This window comes from Falco punctatus (assembly GCF_963210335.1).
Source record: "Falco punctatus genome assembly, chromosome: 5".
NCBI lineage: Eukaryota > Metazoa > Chordata > Aves > Falconiformes > Falconidae > Falco > Falco punctatus.
Window position 1 is genome coordinate 29,422,817 of NC_137584.1, and position 18,502 is coordinate 29,441,318.

At 44.1% G+C, this 18,502-nt stretch overlaps 1 protein-coding gene across 7 annotated transcripts in view; it reads left to right on the forward strand.

Annotated features, from left to right (window-relative positions):
- The window catches only part of ATP6V1C2 (ATPase H+ transporting V1 subunit C2), a 26,594-nt gene continuing 8,092 nt past the window's right edge, over positions 1 to 18,502 (forward strand). Inside the window, exons 1-6 of one of the 7 annotated variants that reach the window (XM_080387900.1) lie at positions 1 to 4,726; positions 5,581 to 5,739; positions 7,294 to 7,361; positions 12,671 to 12,756; positions 17,465 to 17,559; positions 18,228 to 18,319. In XM_080387900.1, the coding sequence (XP_080244026.1) occupies positions 5,611 to 5,739; positions 7,294 to 7,361; positions 12,671 to 12,756; positions 17,465 to 17,559; positions 18,228 to 18,319 (470 nt within the window). In that variant the 5' untranslated portion in view covers positions 1 to 4,726; positions 5,581 to 5,610. The other 6 variants (XM_080387899.1, XM_080387902.1, XM_080387901.1 and 3 more) reach the window with 6 other exon arrangements.

Genomic DNA, 18,502 nt, shown 5'->3' on the forward strand with positions numbered 1-18,502 from the left:
TCCATGGCACATAGATGGAGCTGACACAAGACCTATGGAAAACCCATGGTCTCCTGAGAAAAGGAGGGTCAGGAAGGACCTTATTGCTCTCTACAGCTACCCGAGAGGCTGCGGGCAGGTGGGGGTCGGTCTCTTCTCCCAGGTAACAAGCGACAGGACAAGAAGAAACGGCCTCAAGTTGAGCCTGGGTGGTTTAGATTGGATATGAGGAAAAGTTTCTTCACTGCAAGGGTTGTCAAGCATTGGAACAGGCTGCTCAGGGAGGTGGTGGAATCACCATCCATGGAAGTGTTGAGAAAACGCGTAGATGCGGTACTTAGGGACATGGTTTAGTGGTGGACTTGGCAGTGCTGGGTTAACAGCTGGACTCGATCTTTTAGGTCTCTTCCAACCTAAACGATTTTATGATTCTCCAGCTCAGAGGCCAGGCAGGGTGTGCAAGGACATCTCAAGTGGCACTAGAAGCTCAGGCCGCTGAATCTCACCCCTAGTAAATGCAGCTAACGAAGCCTGAGGAGCAATGTAGGGCAGCAGCCACCAGGTGACGCCTTCGGGGAGAGCCCAACCCTCCCTAGGTTCCACTGCCTGATCACTTAGGCCACCCCTAACTGTTAATAGATATTTAAAGTTGAATTCGCGTGTCCGCACATCGAGGTCTTGTGCTCTTCGGGGTGCCCTAAGGATTTCCAGACATCTGCAGGGGGTTGGTTGGTGTGACGCAAGCCGTGCAGAAGGCCAGTGCCATCCTGGAACAGCAGCTGAAGGACCACTAGGATGCTCCAGGGCACCTCGAAAGGCATTACGAAGGGTCAGGAGGACTGAACCTACAATGAATTCCTAGATGTGTAAAACACTGGAGATTCTTACAGACTGGAGAATTCTATAACTTTCTTTAGGTGAGACTGCACAAGGATTCCTGACCTTCTTGTCCATTCTCTAGATGCATTTAACTGATCACAGTGCAAACAAAGAAGGGCAGAACTCAGAGGTTCTGGCTGCACAGTGGTAAACAGTGCTTTATTTCAAGTTGCTTGAAATTAACTTTTTGTTCTTTTCAGTCAAATTTAGTTTTCAGGAAGAGCTGATATATCTGAGCCTGGGCAGTCATACATTTAAGACTTCTTAGAAAATCAAAGGAGAAAAGATCAACTAGAATGTGAACTACTAACATTTCAATCCAGATAACTTAAGAGCAGCCAAATCTGCCTGATACACTTGCTACAGAGTTAAATAAGTCGGGATCTAAATAATGCAGGAGAAGCTTTGACAAAGCATTTTGCTTCCATATATAATGAATCTTTGTTGCGTTCAGATTTTCCATCCAGATGAACATAGATGAGCAGGTAAGTATACTGACTGAAAACAGGTGTGATACAGGATGCTTTCAACCAAGAGCAAATCATTTTGTTTGCTTTTTCTTTCGCTCTTTTGTCAGAATTTGCTATGTGCATTACCTGGTGACAGACATGGTGGTGCAGTGTTGTGCAACAATGTGGTGATAAGCAACCTGCATGTTACCTTTACTGATTCTGATGACGACTGCACAGTGCCCCTTCAGCACATACATACATTATGTTAAGTACAAGTTGCCACGTACATTCACATTGAAACAGCATTTCATGTTCAGTGTACAAAAGCAATTCATCAGGGAGGTTCTGCTGCACTTAATGGTACAGAGACAGTGATTAACCAGTAGTCCAAATAACATATTTAAGAAATAGATACACCGCTACAGAATTATAATAAAGAAGTCGTTTGCACACTGATCTTAAAAGTACACAGAAAAATATTTCCATTCAAATAATATTTTATTACCCATTATCAACTTAGTTAATAGTTCCTTCACTGAAATATATTAGACTGTAATTTTAAATACATTGCTACAATAATAATAAAACACACAGAACTAGGAAATAGGATTTAAAAGATTCTTTCTAAGCAGAGGAAAAAACCCATACACATTACTAGAGGACTAAATAGGTAATGCACATGATAGATGTATAAATTGTTTTATAGAGAACTACAGCTCTGTGGTTGCTGATTTGCAAGCTTAAAACATAAACTTAACATTCCCATTAGTGTCAATGTCATAATTGTCTAGGTAATTAATTTTGGTTATCCATTAGAGAAATTTGCCTTGGGACATACTTCAAGTAGGATATTTCAGGACTCTTAATGACTGTTTGGAGACAGAGTTTTGCTCCTTAGTGTGGCATCTGAGGAAGCGCTCATAAACAGAGAGAGAGGCAAAGCCAGAGAAAGGTTCAGTGTCTTGATGGATCAAAGGGAGCAGAAAGACACATGATGATCATGGGGGAATTAGACAGCTTTGAGATCACATGGCATCACAAGGATCAGTCAGGGAAATGGCAGGGGAGATATGAGCTGTCACAGCTGTGTTACCGCCAAAGTGTGTGGCGCACTCTCCATATCCCATGGCATGTGGTGCTGCATGCTCCTTCCCTCCTCCACCTTCACTGCTGCTTCACACAGCCTAAAAAAATGTATAATGGGGGGAAAAAAACGTTTAAAAGTCACAATGAAACCAGAAAATGTGATAATAGAAAACATTCAGTCAGACATTGCTTAGGTATTAATATAATGTTTCTTTGATAATTTTCTATTAAACCGATAAATTAAGTAGCATAATATTTTCCACTGTAATAACAGTAACCAAAAGCAAATGATTCCATATGAAAAAATAAGAAAAGTGACATTGCTGCAATAAAAACACTTAGGAAGGAAATAGCATATATTGTAGTATCTAGAAATCTGACAACCCCTTCAGCTTGGATTTTACCTTATTCACTATAATATCTGTGTGTACAGAAGCATCCCCAACAGCTAGCACTACTGCAGCAAGTAACATTTCCCGTCTGTTAACTCTAGTGTCAACTGACAGAATTCTAAATTTAAGAAGCTTATGAGAATGTAACATTTCTAAAATTAATCATGCAAAGCATCTCCATGGCTTGAGACTGCAGCAAGGATCCAGTGAAAACTGTACTTGGTTTGAGATAGGAAAGAACTGCCTTACCTAGGTGATGATGTTTACTATACCTTTCAGACCCTTCTTATGGGTAGAAATACATGATGTACATACTGAAACATCAGCTAATTCTGTTTTCATTATTAAAACATATAGTCTAAAGAAACAAAAAAAATAGAAGATTAGACAATCACTATTTCTATGAATGCCATCACACACATCAATATGTTAGGGTTTTTGCACAACTTCTGCAAAGTCCTTTGTTGTGCCCTAGGGAACACCATGGTTGAAAAGAACCAGAATAATCACAGTTATAAGCACTGGATATTTAATTAGCCTGAAAAGGAGAAAGAATAAATGGGAAAAAAAAACAGGGGGGGAAGACAAAACCAAAAACCAGACAGAATAGTTATTTCAGCCACAAATCTTTTTGGTGTCTTTTTCTGGAGAGCTTTCAGTAGAGACTTTCCTCCTCCACACATGATATATAAAAAATTGCTTTTTTTATGTATCACTAAAAACGTTAAAGAGAAGCAAGGGGAAGATGAATCCTGGGCCAGTCTAAAGAGTCTATCAATTTAGAGTCTGAGCCTTTGGCCTGCATGTTAGCTACCTAAAGTACGATTTAGATGGAACAGTCCAGGTCTAAGGCTATGATTCAGGATGTCTTACATCAGCTGCTTTTGCCTAGTGCTGGAGGTACAGAAGCCTGTTAGGGGCCTTCATTTAAGGTTCTTGGAAGTGTCAAGAGCTCTGCTTCTGTGCATGACCAGACGTGCCTGGCCCCAGCATCTCAAATCCTCTCAGTTCAGGACAGATCACATGGAAAGCCAAGAGCATCTTTCTGTTTACTTCCTTGTGGGGCTTCATTTACATTTGATATGCAGAGACATGAGAAAAAAATTCAGTCTTTTGAAGAAAACCCCAGTAACGGGAGAGATTGCCCGAGCGCTGTAAGACAGCATGGTGATTAGATCACCCAACTGGAAAATGAGAACGGGATGCACCGTGTACTGTCTGAGGGGGTTAAATTCCTGCTTGCAAAGATGCCGCTCAAAGGTACCTGAAGCATTCAGACGTTTCCTTCGGGGCTCTAGTGTGGAAGGCTCAGCAGAACAGGACTCCACAAGACCTAGGACACAGTCCCAGTATCTTAAGGAGGTTTAAGGCAACGTAAGGCAAACTCAAGACTTCGTAAGGACTAAAAGCCACAGGGAAGAAGCATCGCCAGGGGAGGAAGCACCGATACCTTGCAGACTCTGCACCGCGTATTTGTGAAATACCGGGAACTCCCGGCAACGAAGGTATCCTAAGAGTTTCTTGAATTATTCCAGAACCTTCAGACTTGCTAAGGACAGTCAGCGTCTGGTAACAACAAACGGCCGCTGCGCTATTTTGCGCGAGTTTAAAGGGCAGCAAAAGAAGCAAAAAAGACAGCTGCCAGAGGCGCGGCCGGCTGCGAAGGGGCTGCCGCGCCCCTACAGCCCTGCCCGCCGGGCGGGAGCCTCCCCCGCACCCCCGCCCCTCGGCGGCGGCCATCCAGCGCCCGCCCGGCCCCCGCCGCCCCGCTCCGCCCCGGCCGCCTCACCGGGCACGTCCGCCCCGGCAGCCGGGCTGGCAGCGGGGGCAGCGCGGGCGGAGCGCGCAGGTAGGGGCGGCGGGCGGGATCCCACCGCGGCAGCCCCCCAGCCTCCCCGCCGGCCGGCAGCCCCCAGCCGCCCTCCGTACCGGCAGCCGGTGCGTACCGGGCAGCGGCCGCGCCTCCGGGCCCCGCGGCGGAGAGAGGGTCCGGCCCCGGGCAGCAGCCGCGCACAGTCCCGCGGGGGTGGGCGCGGGAGGCGGCGGCGGCCGCGCCGTCTCCCCACGCACCCGGGGGCAGAGGCGGGCGAGCGGGCGGGGGGCTCCGAGGGGAAGGGGGCGCGGCGCGGGGGTCTGCCGCTCGCTGGCTGCCCTGATGCCTGCGGCTAACGCCGGTGGGGTTGGCCCCCGTGGCTTCTCGCTGCCGTTGTAGCTCTGTGGGTCTGCCGGTGCCTGGGCGCCGCCGCTCGCCTTCCTCCAGCGCCTACCTATCCAGCCTGGGGAGGAAAACACGGGGAAAGAAGCAGTATCGCTTCCCGCCGGCGGCATCTTCGCAGCCTGTGTGCTCGACAGGGGTCTTTTTCCGTCTTGCTTTCACTTTTGCTTACAAGTATCCAAAAATTTGAAAGGGAGCATTTATCAAGCAGAAAGCCTTATTTATGTTCAGATAATTTAGTGAGGTCCCCAAACTCCACAGTGGAGACTGGACTTAAGGGTGCAAGGGGAATGGGAGAGGCTGGGAGGGAAAAGGGGAGGAGGAAGCTTCATTTCTTCATTCAGAAACTGGATGGAACAACCCTGGGAAAGGAGGAACAGACGCACTCTTTCCGTGACATTCTGGAGAAGGTCACGTTCCATTTCAGTCTCAGATGTAGGACTGACTTGCTCTCCTGGTGTTTCTGGAAAAGAAAAAAAAAACCCTCAGTGATCCATTCTGACTCCTTCTGTTCTTAGGGAAGAGAACGTTTTGTCTGGTGCTTTTTTAGCCACTTACCTGCTTTCTCTTTCCACAGTAACCAGGAGCAAAAGGAAAATACTAGATCATGTCGGAGTTCTGGCTAATTTCTGCCCCGGGAGATAAAACAAATCTGCAAGCATGGGAGAGAATGAACACGGTGACATTGAAATCCAACCTGTCCAGCAACAGCAAATTCCATATTCCAGACTTAAAGGTAAATGAGGAAGAGGTTTGTGTATGGGTAATACAGCAGCATTAGCCAGGGCTAAAGACTTTTGGGGTAAATGTGGGTTTTATCTTTTGGTGTAATACGCAGAGAGTAGAAGAAGATTGCAGTTGGGGTATGAGTTCTGTTCAGTCAACTGAAAATTGATCAGAGAGAAAAGCAATCATTGTGCCTGAAGCTGACCTTCACATTGGAAAGATACACATACAAGGAGTGAAGATGAGTGGGATGAGTTAAATAACTAATCTGTTGCATTTGTTCTACCCTTTACTTCCAGTCATGAAAGTCGTATGGCATACAGCTTGGGTCACTAATGCAAAGCGAGTAGCTAAGTATCTAGAACCGTGCCAGTAAGACGGCTGACAGAGAAAACTGTGCTATAATGCACATTACTCCTTGGGAAATGGATGTGTATGTTTATTCAGCTATGTTACCCAGCTTCATCTCATCATATAAATAGGAAGATTATTAATCTGTGATTTTTTTAGTATCTTTGCATTATTTAATCCTTATTTTATAAGACCTGTACCTTATTTTTATTTTACCTGTGGCTATGAAAAATCCAAATACGCTACGTTAAAGTCAACGGAGCTACCGCAGATGTAGAACTCAGTTCTTTGGGGCATTCCCATCACCCATCGCTTAATGAAGTTACACTTTGTGCATCCAGGGTCTGGCTTTAATCCAAAAAGATTAACAGTTATAACTCGAGGTATTCCAATTACATAAGGATGCAAGTAAAAGGGGAACATAGCCTGTTGTCAAGCAAGAACCTACTGAATTGTCACATTAATGTTTCAGACTGAGAGTGTTGCTTTTTGCATGTACACCTAGTATTTTTGCCATCTACGGGCCTTATGCAGCTGGTGTTGGTGTGGGTCTGCTAATGTTAAAGGAAATAAAGCATTTGCAGTATCTGAAGATACAACCAGCCCGTTAATATTCTGTTAATTGTTCCATGTAAAATTTGTTTCTTCTCCTTCAGCTTGACCCTTCATGATGTTGAGCTGGCAACATTACAAGAAAAGGTTCAGCAATATATTGCAATACCATAAACATGGGGTTATGACTGTGACAGTCATACAAAAAGCAGATGTTGGTCTTGGAGGAAATGGCTTTGTGAGAGTCTTAGTCTTTGGCAATAGCAAAGAACGCAGAGACCCCCTTTTGAATAAGTGCTGCTTCCCTTGGTTCTCTCAGTACATCTGATTTGTTTGTATGTATATTGTGTGCATTTCTAGTCACTATTTTATCAGGTTAAAGACTAGTTTATGCAACCTGATGGTACGGGAAGGAAAATGGGAAGGAAGTCACTGATGTGTAATCTTGAGGCTATACATACTTTTTTCCTTTACTGGAAAAGGCTTTTTATGCCCTAGGTCTCCGGTAAAGGAATTGCTTCTATTTTCCACCAAGTAAATATAAGTTTTGCCAAATTGTTGAATTCACAAGTGCTAAACACAAGTCGGTGTCCCTAAGACTGCCAACAGAAGCCTTAGACAGACTTGTGCATCTTTCACCTACTTCTCATCTTTTGCACAGGTGGGGACACTGGATGCTCTTGTTGGTCTGTCAGATGAGTTGGGAAAACTTGATAGCTTTGCTGAAAGGTAAAATAGATCTTATTTACTACCTACAAATGAGAAACAGACATTGTTTTTATGGGACGGTATGTCCTTGTGTTCACCTTGGTCTGACTCAGTTCAGCCCAGACTATTACCGGACTGAAGTGGATAGGCTTTGTTTAACCCTTGTGTTGATTGTCATGGAGTCATCACGAAGAAAGGATCATTCCTTAAAATTTAGCTGAAATAAGTCCATGATAGCTTTGCCTGCACAGCAATCTGTTTGAGTGGCAGTGCTAGGGAGGCTGCTTCTTGAAAGTAAACTGCTTAAAAAGGTTCTTTTTTTTTTTTTTTTTTTTTTTTTTTTTTTAATAACATCCTCCCATCCAGAAACTTTAATTATAAGAAAAGCATTTAGAGAATATGAAGCCCTCCCTGATCTTATTTTCCCCAGCATATTTCTATGAAGCTTTCTGCCCTTTTCTACCAGATACAGGAGTTCCAAGGAGTAAGTTCTGAATGAAATCTCTCAGGCTTTTAAACTCCTTGAAAACTACAATATTGACTTACATTGTATCAAACCTACTTAGGCAAAGACTCACTCGTTGGTGATCATTGCCTAGTTCGCCTTTTGGGCCAAACTGACCTGGGTGTACAGAGAACAATACAGTACAACAAGCTGAGAACATGCCAAGTTGTAAGATTGTTCATGGCACAAGATAGACTTTGTTGTTGAGGCAATGAAAGTATAAGCTGGTCTGTGTCTGTGTGTGTGCGTGCGTGCGTGTGTGTGTGTGTTTTTTGTGAGGTTTTTTGCTTTGGAAGCATACCTCACATGTAGCTGTGGTCTTGGTCACAGAGGCATGTGTTAACTCTGAAGCTTTTTGCCTTTTTTCCCCTCCAGCCAGGACTGATAAGGATTTGCTTGCCTAAATATGCTTGATACTTTAACAGATTTTGTCTGGCAATTGCCAACACATACAGAAACACCTATATAAACTGTTTACATCCATGCTAGACAGTCTAGGTAAAAGTAAGTCTGCTAGAGTACCTTTCTCCGTAGGATTCTTTTTAATTTATTTTATTGTACTGGTGCTACAGCAGGGCTGTATTAGGATGATTACATTTAATCACTCTGGGTTGCACACAACATTGATCTTTTTACAATTTTTTTAATGATTCATATCTTGAGTTGGAAGAGACCTGTAAGAATCATTGAGTCCAACTCCGTGCTCCTCACAGTACTACCTAACACTAAACCATATTGGTTTTTTCAGGATCTTTAGCAGGACAGAGCAACTTAATTCATCAAGAAAACCTTCTCCATTGAGACTCTGCCAAAATATCTGCCCCAAATTCTTTGTAAACATGTTCAGGCCTCTGGTTTGCACTGCAGAGATTCTTCATGAAGTGGAGCGAGGGCAAATTTGGGAAGAGGTAGTGCCAATACCTGCTATCTGTTCTAATGGAAAGTGTGTCTAGCCAGCACAGCAGGCAAACAACTGTGTGATCGGAGTTTGAGGGCTGCCAAAAATCCTGCAGAATTGATTTTCAGAAGGGCTTCACTAATCCCCAGCTTTGTGAAGAACTAGGGCTTCTGAAAATCTGACTGTAGGATCCATGTAAGATCATGGAGGGTAGTTTTAAGTGCAATGTCACCATGAGCTGCCTAGGTTCACTGGCTCCTTCTTTTACCTTTGTCTTAATTTGATGACATGGTACAGCTCCTTGTTCAAGCCGAATGCTACTTTACTCCACTAATCGTCCCTTTAATGACAGTAATTACTTTTACTGCATGACATGCTATAGGCATCAAGCAAGGGGGTCAGTGAGGCCCTTCCACCGTAACCTGCTGGGGTAAGGACTCTTCTTATTTGTCTCGTTTGCTTATTGAGCTAGGTAACCAAGAAAGATCAACAAGATTTAAAAAATAAGAAAAAAATGTGAAAAAGAAGAAAAATGCATTAGAGTAAAACACAGTAAGTGTATTAACAGATCAACTCCCACAAGTATAAGATCATCAAAAGCATTTTGTGTTAAATAAATGCCCAGGGTTTTTAGTCTAAATTGTGATTCAAGGGTTAAAATGCCAAGCACTCGTGCTTCATTGAAGTAAACTGCATCCAGAGGGTTACGAGCCTGTTCAAATGACCTGAACGTTTAAGTTCCTGCTCCTCTGAAACAGCTACCTGCTAAAGTGTTGCTAGATAAACACAACTGCGGTAAAGTCAGGCAGTGCAAACCTGTCAGCACTGCCTTCTGCCAGGACAGCAGAGAAGGGGCAAGAGTTTGCAGGATCTATTGTTTCCACATACTTTTATTATTTATTTACACAGGGAGGTGGAGTGTTTTTCCGTCTCACCGTGTGGCAGCATGAAGCTCTCTCAAGCTGACAGTCCCCTCAGTCACTCTTACCTGGGGGTTCTCTGGGGTCCTCAGTCGGCAGAGCATTCTGCAATGGCCTTAGATTGTGGGGCTTCTGCTCTCCGCAGTGTTTCAGAGGCCTAGCTGGTAGTACCTTTTAATACACATTATAATTTAAAATTTTAGACTTTTTTTTTTTTTTTAATGAAAGTAATGACATTGCAGCAATTTTGGAAACAAAATGTGAGAGTCTTCCAAGCCATAATAATAGGCTTAAATGGAGTTACTCTCTTTACAAGTTTTTATTACTGCTTCTTAAGCCAGTTTAGCTGAAACCCTCTCCTATTATAACGTGTCATTTGAGCATGATATTTGCTCAAGGTGGGATTCATATCATCTCAGCCAGAGGTTTAAGAGTTGAATATGGAAGCTGCTTGCAGCTGGATGTCGCTATAGTCCGTGGGGCAGCTCCGAAGGTCTGATTCCTCTCGCTTGCTTCAGATATCAGTGGTGCACAGGGTGCGAGTTCTGTCTTTGCATGGGGAACGTATCAGATGGGTGAATCCCCCTTGCATTTCACAGGGGGCAAGGCAAGGCACAGAGACTAAGCCAGGACTGGAGAGCATTTCTCTGACTCATATATCCTGGTCATACCCTGCTGCAGAGACCTTAGGGCATGTGGGCTGGAAAGGAGCCAAGTTTCGCCTGGGCAGCTGGGTCTGCCAGGTGCATGGGAGCACATCCCTGTCCCACCATCTATACCTAGGGAGAGAGACCAGAGCTAACTGTCTCCCAGCTGTCAGGTTAGCTGCCAGCTGCACTGAACAGTAATAAAAGCAGCTCAGGCCCCTTGGAAAAGCTACTGGTTTATACACTTCCCTGTTGCCTGCTTTCTCTGTAACATCTGTAGGCTCCTGCGGTACTGGTCTTACCAACTGGGCTGGAGTTGTGTCTTGTTCCAAGTTCCTTTGGACTCCCAGAGCATCGTGAAGGAGCCAAAAACCAGCTGTGTCTACAAGCTGAAAACTGCAGAAGTGTTTGGCAAGTTCACAGCTGACAGGGAACGGCTGTGTGCATCCCTGCACTGTCCCTGCAGCCCAAGTGTGGGCAACGTGCTGTATTGCAGCAGTGCTGAGCTAGCACTGGGTCCCTAAGTGGCTGCAGCCAAATGGTGAAAAACTGCAGCAGCCCTGAGGGAAGGATGTGAACCGGAGTGTAATGGTGTATATTCCTCCTACAGGCACTCCGAACTGCGCCTGTTCAGGGTCATGAGAAGAATGGTTTGGGTTGGAAAGAACTTTTATAAAGATCATCTTCTCCTGTCCCTGCCCTGTCCCCATGGGCAGGGACATCTTTCACTAGACCAGGTTGCTCAGAGCCCCATCCAGCCTGGCCTTGGACACTTCCAGGGATGGGGCAGCCACAGCTTCTCCGGGCAACCTGTGCCGGTGCCTCACCACCCTCACAGTGAAGAATTTCTTCCTAATGTCCAACCTAAATGTACCCTCTTTTGGTTTACCAAAACTGTTACCTCTTGTCCTGTCACTACAGGCGCTGGTAAAAAAGTCTCTCTCCACCTTTCTTATAAGCCCTCTTCATATACTGAAAGGCCACAACAAGGTCTCCCTGGGGCCTTCCCTTCTCCAGGCTGAATGATCCCAAGTAGCAGGAATTCTGACTACTCCATTCTTGGCAGCATCAGCGATCTCAGATTTTTCCTCCCTGTCGCAGGACTGGAAAACCTTTCCAAAGATTAAGTTTCTTAACAGGAAGGGAGATAGAGGAAATCTTTACCTCCATGAATTACTGCTTTTAAATGGCCCATATAACTGCTTTGCAGTACATCAAAGAAAATACTTTTCTCTGATGCTTCCATGTTATCTGCACCTGGCCTGAAGCCCCTTTCCTGAGCTCTTGAAAGCCAGAGGATGTCACAACACACATTGTCCAAACACTGTAGGTGCCCTCTCAGTCTCCAGCTGATCTGCAGCTGTAGTAACCTCCCCTCTGTAAGGAAAGAAAGAACCCTGCCATTAAGCTCCGCTCCCTGTCCCTATGCCAAGGATTATGTCCGCTTCATGTCTCTGCTGTTTTCATCATTATGCAGTTACTGTTGAGGTGTTGCTTTTTTTTTTTTTACAAAGAGTAGTCAACCTGAAATGGTTAGGGACCTGAAGGCCGAATTCTGTGAATATTTCTGACTACTGTAACAGTATAGTACTCGGTACTTGCTATAATGAACTGAGGCTACTAGAACAGCTGGAAAGGCTCCTGGCCTGTATGAGATAGGTACTTCAACTAGAGCCAGGGGGATCTACTTCTGGAGGGATTTAATAAATCTTCTTTTTAAAATAAGCAAAGAATAAGTAACTCTGTTGATATAATGTTCTCCAGGAGGTGCTCTGTTCAAATCACTGCTCTGAGTCAGGCAGAATGAAGGTTTGAATCTAGCTCTCCCACACCTTAAAGGAGTTTCTTGTCCACCATGCTAAAGAGAAGAGAGAAAGAGCACCCTAAAGAAGAGGAATAAGAAGGAAATTCTTTCTGTCAATCAAGCAAACATTGTCATTTTCCCCGGAGTACTTTGTAAGAAACTTGTCTCAGCAAGCCCTAAGGGTTTATTTAGCATCCTGTGGAACAGATTTTCAGTCTTGTCCTCCATCACTTTTGGAGTTTTAAACATGGGTTTGTTCCCTTCTTGTTTCTGCTATAAGTATCATCAGTGTAGAGAAGACTGAATCTTGGTCTTCTGAAAGTCTAGAGCATTGGGGAGATGATATTACCTATATGTTTGTAGAGATCAGTGTATTTAGAAGTAAGGCGTTTAGTTCTGCAGTATGCCATAGTTTATCATCATTTGAATTGCAAATCAACCTGCTTGCTTCAGAAGTGTTTTGTTTGGGCATCTCCATGTTTATCAGATCATTGTGGAAACTGTTCTATATTCAATTTGTTTCTTCACTAACAAAGCCTCTCTTGTTACATCTAAGCGTAATAAAGAAAATAGCCCAGTACATAGGAGAAGTTATGGAGGACTCAAAAGATAAAGTCCAGGAAAATCTTCTGGCCAATGGAGGTAGGTGCTGTGAATGTGTGGGTTTTTTTTTTAATGCATTGATGCTGCTTTTGTTTGCTTCAGAATATAAACATGTGGAATTGAAACACACATTAGAAAGGACATCCATCAGCAAAGTTTTTTAAGAACACACCTAGCCTGCTTCCATTTTTCTCAAAGTTAGCAGAAGCTATATCCAGCACCAGTTTCATTTCCAGGACAGCGTTTAGCATCTAGTACTGGGCTAGTTTCTAATGTCAGAGCTGAGGAGTGAAGAGGAAAGCAGGAGACATCCTTCTTCACTCCTAAAATGCTCTAGCACCTTTTTGTGCCCTGTATGGGCTTGATATTTTACAGGCAGCTAAATCTCATTCAGTGTGGCTGCATGACATCCGTCAGTGATCTGTTAGTGATTTGCCTTCCCTCCTACTGGGCTGGGATAGATCACGTTGTTAACTGCAGATTTCTGACGTTACAGGTAGATGTGTCAGGCACCAGCTCCAAGATGTGAAGCTAGGGCTGCACTCACAGGTCGCGCCAGGGGCTGGCAGGACATGCACATGCTACCCCTGTTAAGAGGACGTGTCCTCCAGTGGTGTCCTGCCCTGGCTGGCAGCAGTTGTGTAGCAAAGAAGAGCAGGCAGTGACAACAGGGACACTTCTGATATGCCAAAGGGCTGTGAGAGCCCACTACCTGTGTGCTCCCTGACATCATCTCTAAGCAGTCAGCGTGGTGGTTTTATAACCTCCATGAACTAAATGTCCCCCTTTATTATCTGCTATGGTACTCAAGGCCCTAAAGGGACCCTGTGTCAAGGACAAAATTAACGTTTAGAAACTGATTGCCCCTGGATCTCCACATGTTTCGTTAGACCCTGAGTGTGTTTCAGAGCAAATTCCTCCCCAGCTATCCTGGAAAAGTACAACAAAATTGGATGTGTTACACATGCTAATTACAGGCTTGTAGAATGATGCTTTTAATTAAGAGTGCACACTCCATCCCTCTTTGACTGTTTGCAATGTTGTATTTCAGATCTGTATGAGTAAAGGATGAGGAGGAAGTTCTTCTAGAAATGTCCTCCTTGCATGACATAAGGCTGATATTGGATGAGGGCAACTGCTTGACAAGTACAATAATCCCACTTATTGTGTTTCAGGACTAAAGGATAAAATGAAATGTCTCAAAAGTATGTTGAGGATTGATGATTGCTGTGTTGTTACAAGCATGCATTTGTGTGCATTAGTGCTAGAGACAAGTCTTGGTCTGGTTGTAGAGATACAGTGATCAGGTTACGATGGATTTCTCAAGTAACAACCTCGTAGCTTGATCACGATATCCCTATGACTTGAGAAACAACAGGTTTCACTTATTTCCTTTGATTCCTCTTTATACACCGCTTTCCTTTCCTGTCAGCTCTGCATATGTTGTAATAGAAGGATGTGGAAATAACTTGTATGTGTTACTAATTTCTGTCCTCTGTCTGGATTTTGTCATCCAAACAAATCATATTAAACTAAGACATTAACCTTTCCAAGATTATTGACTACATCTTAAAAAATTGAGGATTCCCCTAATATATTGCAGTGTTGTACTTCATAAGCAGAAGCAGCTTTGCTGTATGAATTTTTCCTCCTTCCCTTTCTGTTTAGCAAAAGGACCCTGAAATTGAAGACTTCCTTGAGGTCATGAAATCAGAAACAAAATATAAGAACAACTTCTTGCTGCATGGTCCCATTTCAGACTATTAGACCATCCCAACTCACATTTTGTTATGTTACACAAGTTTTCTGATTTTAGCTCAATTGTATATAATCCTGACAACAGTTTGGTGCACAAACTGATGAAGATGTTGGCTGTGTGTCTACCAAATTTTTGGTTAAGTTTGTGTGAAGAAAAATGCAAAATACTAGAAAATCAAGCACTTTTAGTTACATGAACACACACAATGCTTTCCAGTGAACAACAGTCAGAAGCAGCCATGCGGAGATGTCTCTCAAAGAGGGAAATATGTGTTTGTGTAATAAAGGGAATTTTAGTATATCACAACAGCAGGAGATGCTTTCTTGCTTATGGCAGAATAAAAAATGTGAAATGTAAGTAAAGTTTTTCTTCAAAGATTTGGACCAAATTCTCTTCCATTTATAGCAATGTTAAACCCAAATGAATTTTAAAATTTGGTAGGTGGTGGAATAACTCCATTCTTTATAAGCTCAAAACAAAGCAAAACAGGAAGCATAACAATTTTGAAGAATTAAGTGTTTTGAAGGAAGGTATTTAACATTGTCTCTTAGAGCTGAGTTAGTAAATTAGAATTACAAGAGATTCAGGCTGTGGGGTTCCTGGGCAGCTGTGAGTGCATTGGGGTAGGTAGGAAGCATCTGGGCTGGATAGGCAGCTATGTGAAGTCTTTGAGAAGTGACTTGACAGGTTCCATAAATGAAGGGTGCTGTTCCAGGAACATCAGGGTGTTTGGACTGCTTGGCATTTTAAGCTCAGTTCTGCTAGTGTGTTCACAGTAGTTTGTGCCATCCCCAAGATCAGGCTGCTTAACTAAACTGTACCAGTGCCAGAGCACTGCTCAGGAGTGAACCTGTAAAACAGGCTGAGAACTCCTGCTGTGCTTCACTGCCTAACACTTGGATTCTGCTGAGATTCCAGGAATGCAAGCATAGAAAGGGCATGTGTAGGTCTTCAGGGAACTTTCATATCTCTTCAGCTATAAATAGGTCTGTCTTTAAAGAGCCTGTTCCTCCATGCAACCCAGTGATACCGTGCCCTCTTGCAGGTGTTATTCCCATTGAATTTAGCAAAGCCTAAGCAAGAAAGCTTGAAAGAGGGGCAGCAGGATGAAATCCTTGTGTCGCGTACCTCATGCTGAAAATGCTCGGTGAAATTTGCTGCTCAAGTATTTTTGACTTCCCTGCCTTCCCCCTGGAGATCATGAGCAAGCAGTGCCGGAGAACTGCACACCAGGAGCTGTGGGATAGCTGTCCCTGCCTTCTGCAGTTTTGCCCACTTTCTGCACCCTCCCAGTGCAGCAGCATTTATTGATTCCCAATCAGGCCCTAGCAGGAAAGGTTAGATCTTTGCCTCGTGACTCCTGTCCGTGGGATGTGAGGGAGTTTTACACAGCTGTGGTTTTGCAAAGAGGGGGAGAACACCATCATGCTGGTGCTCGCTGCCTCCCAGGCAGTTTAGCCCTTGCTAAGAAGCCTGATTCCTCCTAACATGAGACTTTCCATACTTTGGAAATCTAATAGGGTAAACTGACTCTGTTGTGGGGTGAGAGAAGCCCATGGAAAGGATAGCGCTCACCTGCCAAAGGTATTCAGTATCACACAAGACTGGGTAGTACCCTCAGCCTGGTCATATGGCAACAACTTTTCACACTCCTTCTCATGCATCTCAGTTCATTAAGTTTTCCCCACATCCTGGAAGTCCAGCCCAAAGAAATTGTGCTCAGACCTCGCTATGGGACTGAATTAACTCTGGACAAGGCAGCAAGGAGCACTGAATGCAGCACGCCCCTCATTGTACTTGGCACCTTGAGCTTGTTCTGCTCCCCATCTCCCCAGAGCCACTTCCCAGATACTCTCCATGTTTACCCTCCTGGTCTGGAAGGAAGCCCACCCTGCAGGTGACAGTGCCTCTGGCTTCTTTGTCTAGACATTGAGACCCTGCCTGCTGCCTTCCTCTAGCTTCCCTAACCCACAGGGAGACAGCCCCAGTTCCTCTGCTTGTTGTGGCAGGATGTGTGATTTCATCCCATCCCATAAAGCTGCCCAAGAACACTATGTAGGGGTGTGTTTGGCATCCTGAAGGCTCTCAGACTCAGGCAAAGAGCTGTCTGATTTCATGAGCTGCTAGAGGAGAACTTCTGATTTGGTACTGTAGGGTACCAAGCCTTAATGTTTCCTAATGTTAAGGAGCTTTGGTCTTCAGAGTGAAACAGTATGATCCCGTCCTGGGAGCTGGGTGTTGTACGTGTTGTCATCCCTCGATCCTGGGGAGCAGCCTTGGCTCCCCATGGTCCAAGGGTACCTTGTTATGGGAGGCTGCATGCTCAGGGTCTTGCTGTGAATTTCTGTTACTGGATGCTGTGACTGGATGTATCCATTTAGGGAACTGTGATATAGCTTTGTGCAAGATGGAGAGCTTTGTGTGCAAGGTCAGTGAGGAACTCCTCATTGCACCTGAATTTGTTTGATTTCTAGTGAGTGCTTGACTGAATCACAGAGAAGTGACATCAGCTATGCTCTTAATACTTTTGATTAAACTCAACAACCCTGAGTATTACTGCTGGTCCTGGGAATAAAGTATTTTTCTGATAGCTCTTGCTGGGATTAAATTCAGGCATATTGCAATAATCAAGACTGAAGTTACATGAAGCTGTTTCTGCTGGGAAGAGGAATGGCTGCACGTTGCCGTGTTCTGCTGATACAGCTAATTTTACAGTTAACACTTGTTCTGTACTGTTGAGTATAATGCAGAGAAGATTTCTGGTTCAAAGTTTGCAAATGTTTAGAAAGATAATTAGATTTGGCATATGATCTGTGTGGATTTGATCTTGATCAAATTTCTTTGAGGATTCAGAGGTAGGCTTCTGGTTCACTCTTGTCTCTAATGTTAATCAAAGTTATGCCTAGGCTATAGCTGGGGACTACTACCCAAACTTTGACCTGCCATCTGGTGAGCTATCTGCTTTCATGCATCTCTTTGCATTTTCAGTTGACCTAATTAGCTACCTGACACGGTTTGAGTGGGACATGGCCAAATATCCCATAAAGCAGCCACTGAAGAATATATCGGATGCATTAGCAAAGGTAAATTGTACTCAACATTTTAAGATGTCAGCATGTCCTTTGGCAGTTTTCAGTCTCTCCTCTCATGCCAGTCAGTGAGAGCCTTGTGGTTTGGGCAGGCAGAAACACACACTTTGCACTGAAGCAGTTGATGCTATTTTAATTTCTACTGTAATAATAATGGTACATGTATTTAAACCTATCCAGTCTGTAAGTATATGGCCCTTTATCAGATTTACTGGATTACATTGACATGCTTTCTGCTCTTTAATCCCCCTTCATTGTAATATTTGTTTTTCCTATGCTGCCTTATTATTCTCCATTTTGGAGTTCTTTTGTAAAATTGTTGGCCTGACATTAAATCAAATGCATTGCAGGCTGGATGAATTATTTAGATTGTCAGTCCTTTAGAAAGATGTGATGTGTTGTTCAAAACAAGTAACAAATGAAACCGTGAACTTGCTCCTTAGGCACAGCTGTAACGCAGGCAGCAGCAGCTCCCTGAACCCTGCTTTCTGCAGAGGCCTTTGCCACAGGGGAGCTCTGACACCGGCTCCCTCTGGGCCACGATCAGGTGGTTTTACAAGGGGCTGGCAGCTGTGACCTTGTCTTAAGGTGCAGAGGTAGCAGGAGGGGGTGAGGACAACACCTCAAGCATTGAGTCACTTCGGTTTTTTGCTTTGTTTTAGCAAGTGACTCAAATAGAAACAGACCTAAAGACCCGATCAGCTGCATACAACAACATTAAAGGAAATTTGCAAAGCCTGGAGAAAAAAACTGTGTAAGTATAGCACATGCCTGTTTGCATCTGGAAGGCTGCAGGGCTGAACTGAGGAGAGTGCATGCTCACACCCATTGCTGTGCAGTGGACCACGTGTGTTCTGGTGGGAGCAAATCTTTCTGCCTTTGGGGCATGCTAAGCATCTGTAGACCCAGAAAAGCTGGAGACAGGGAGCTGGTGTGA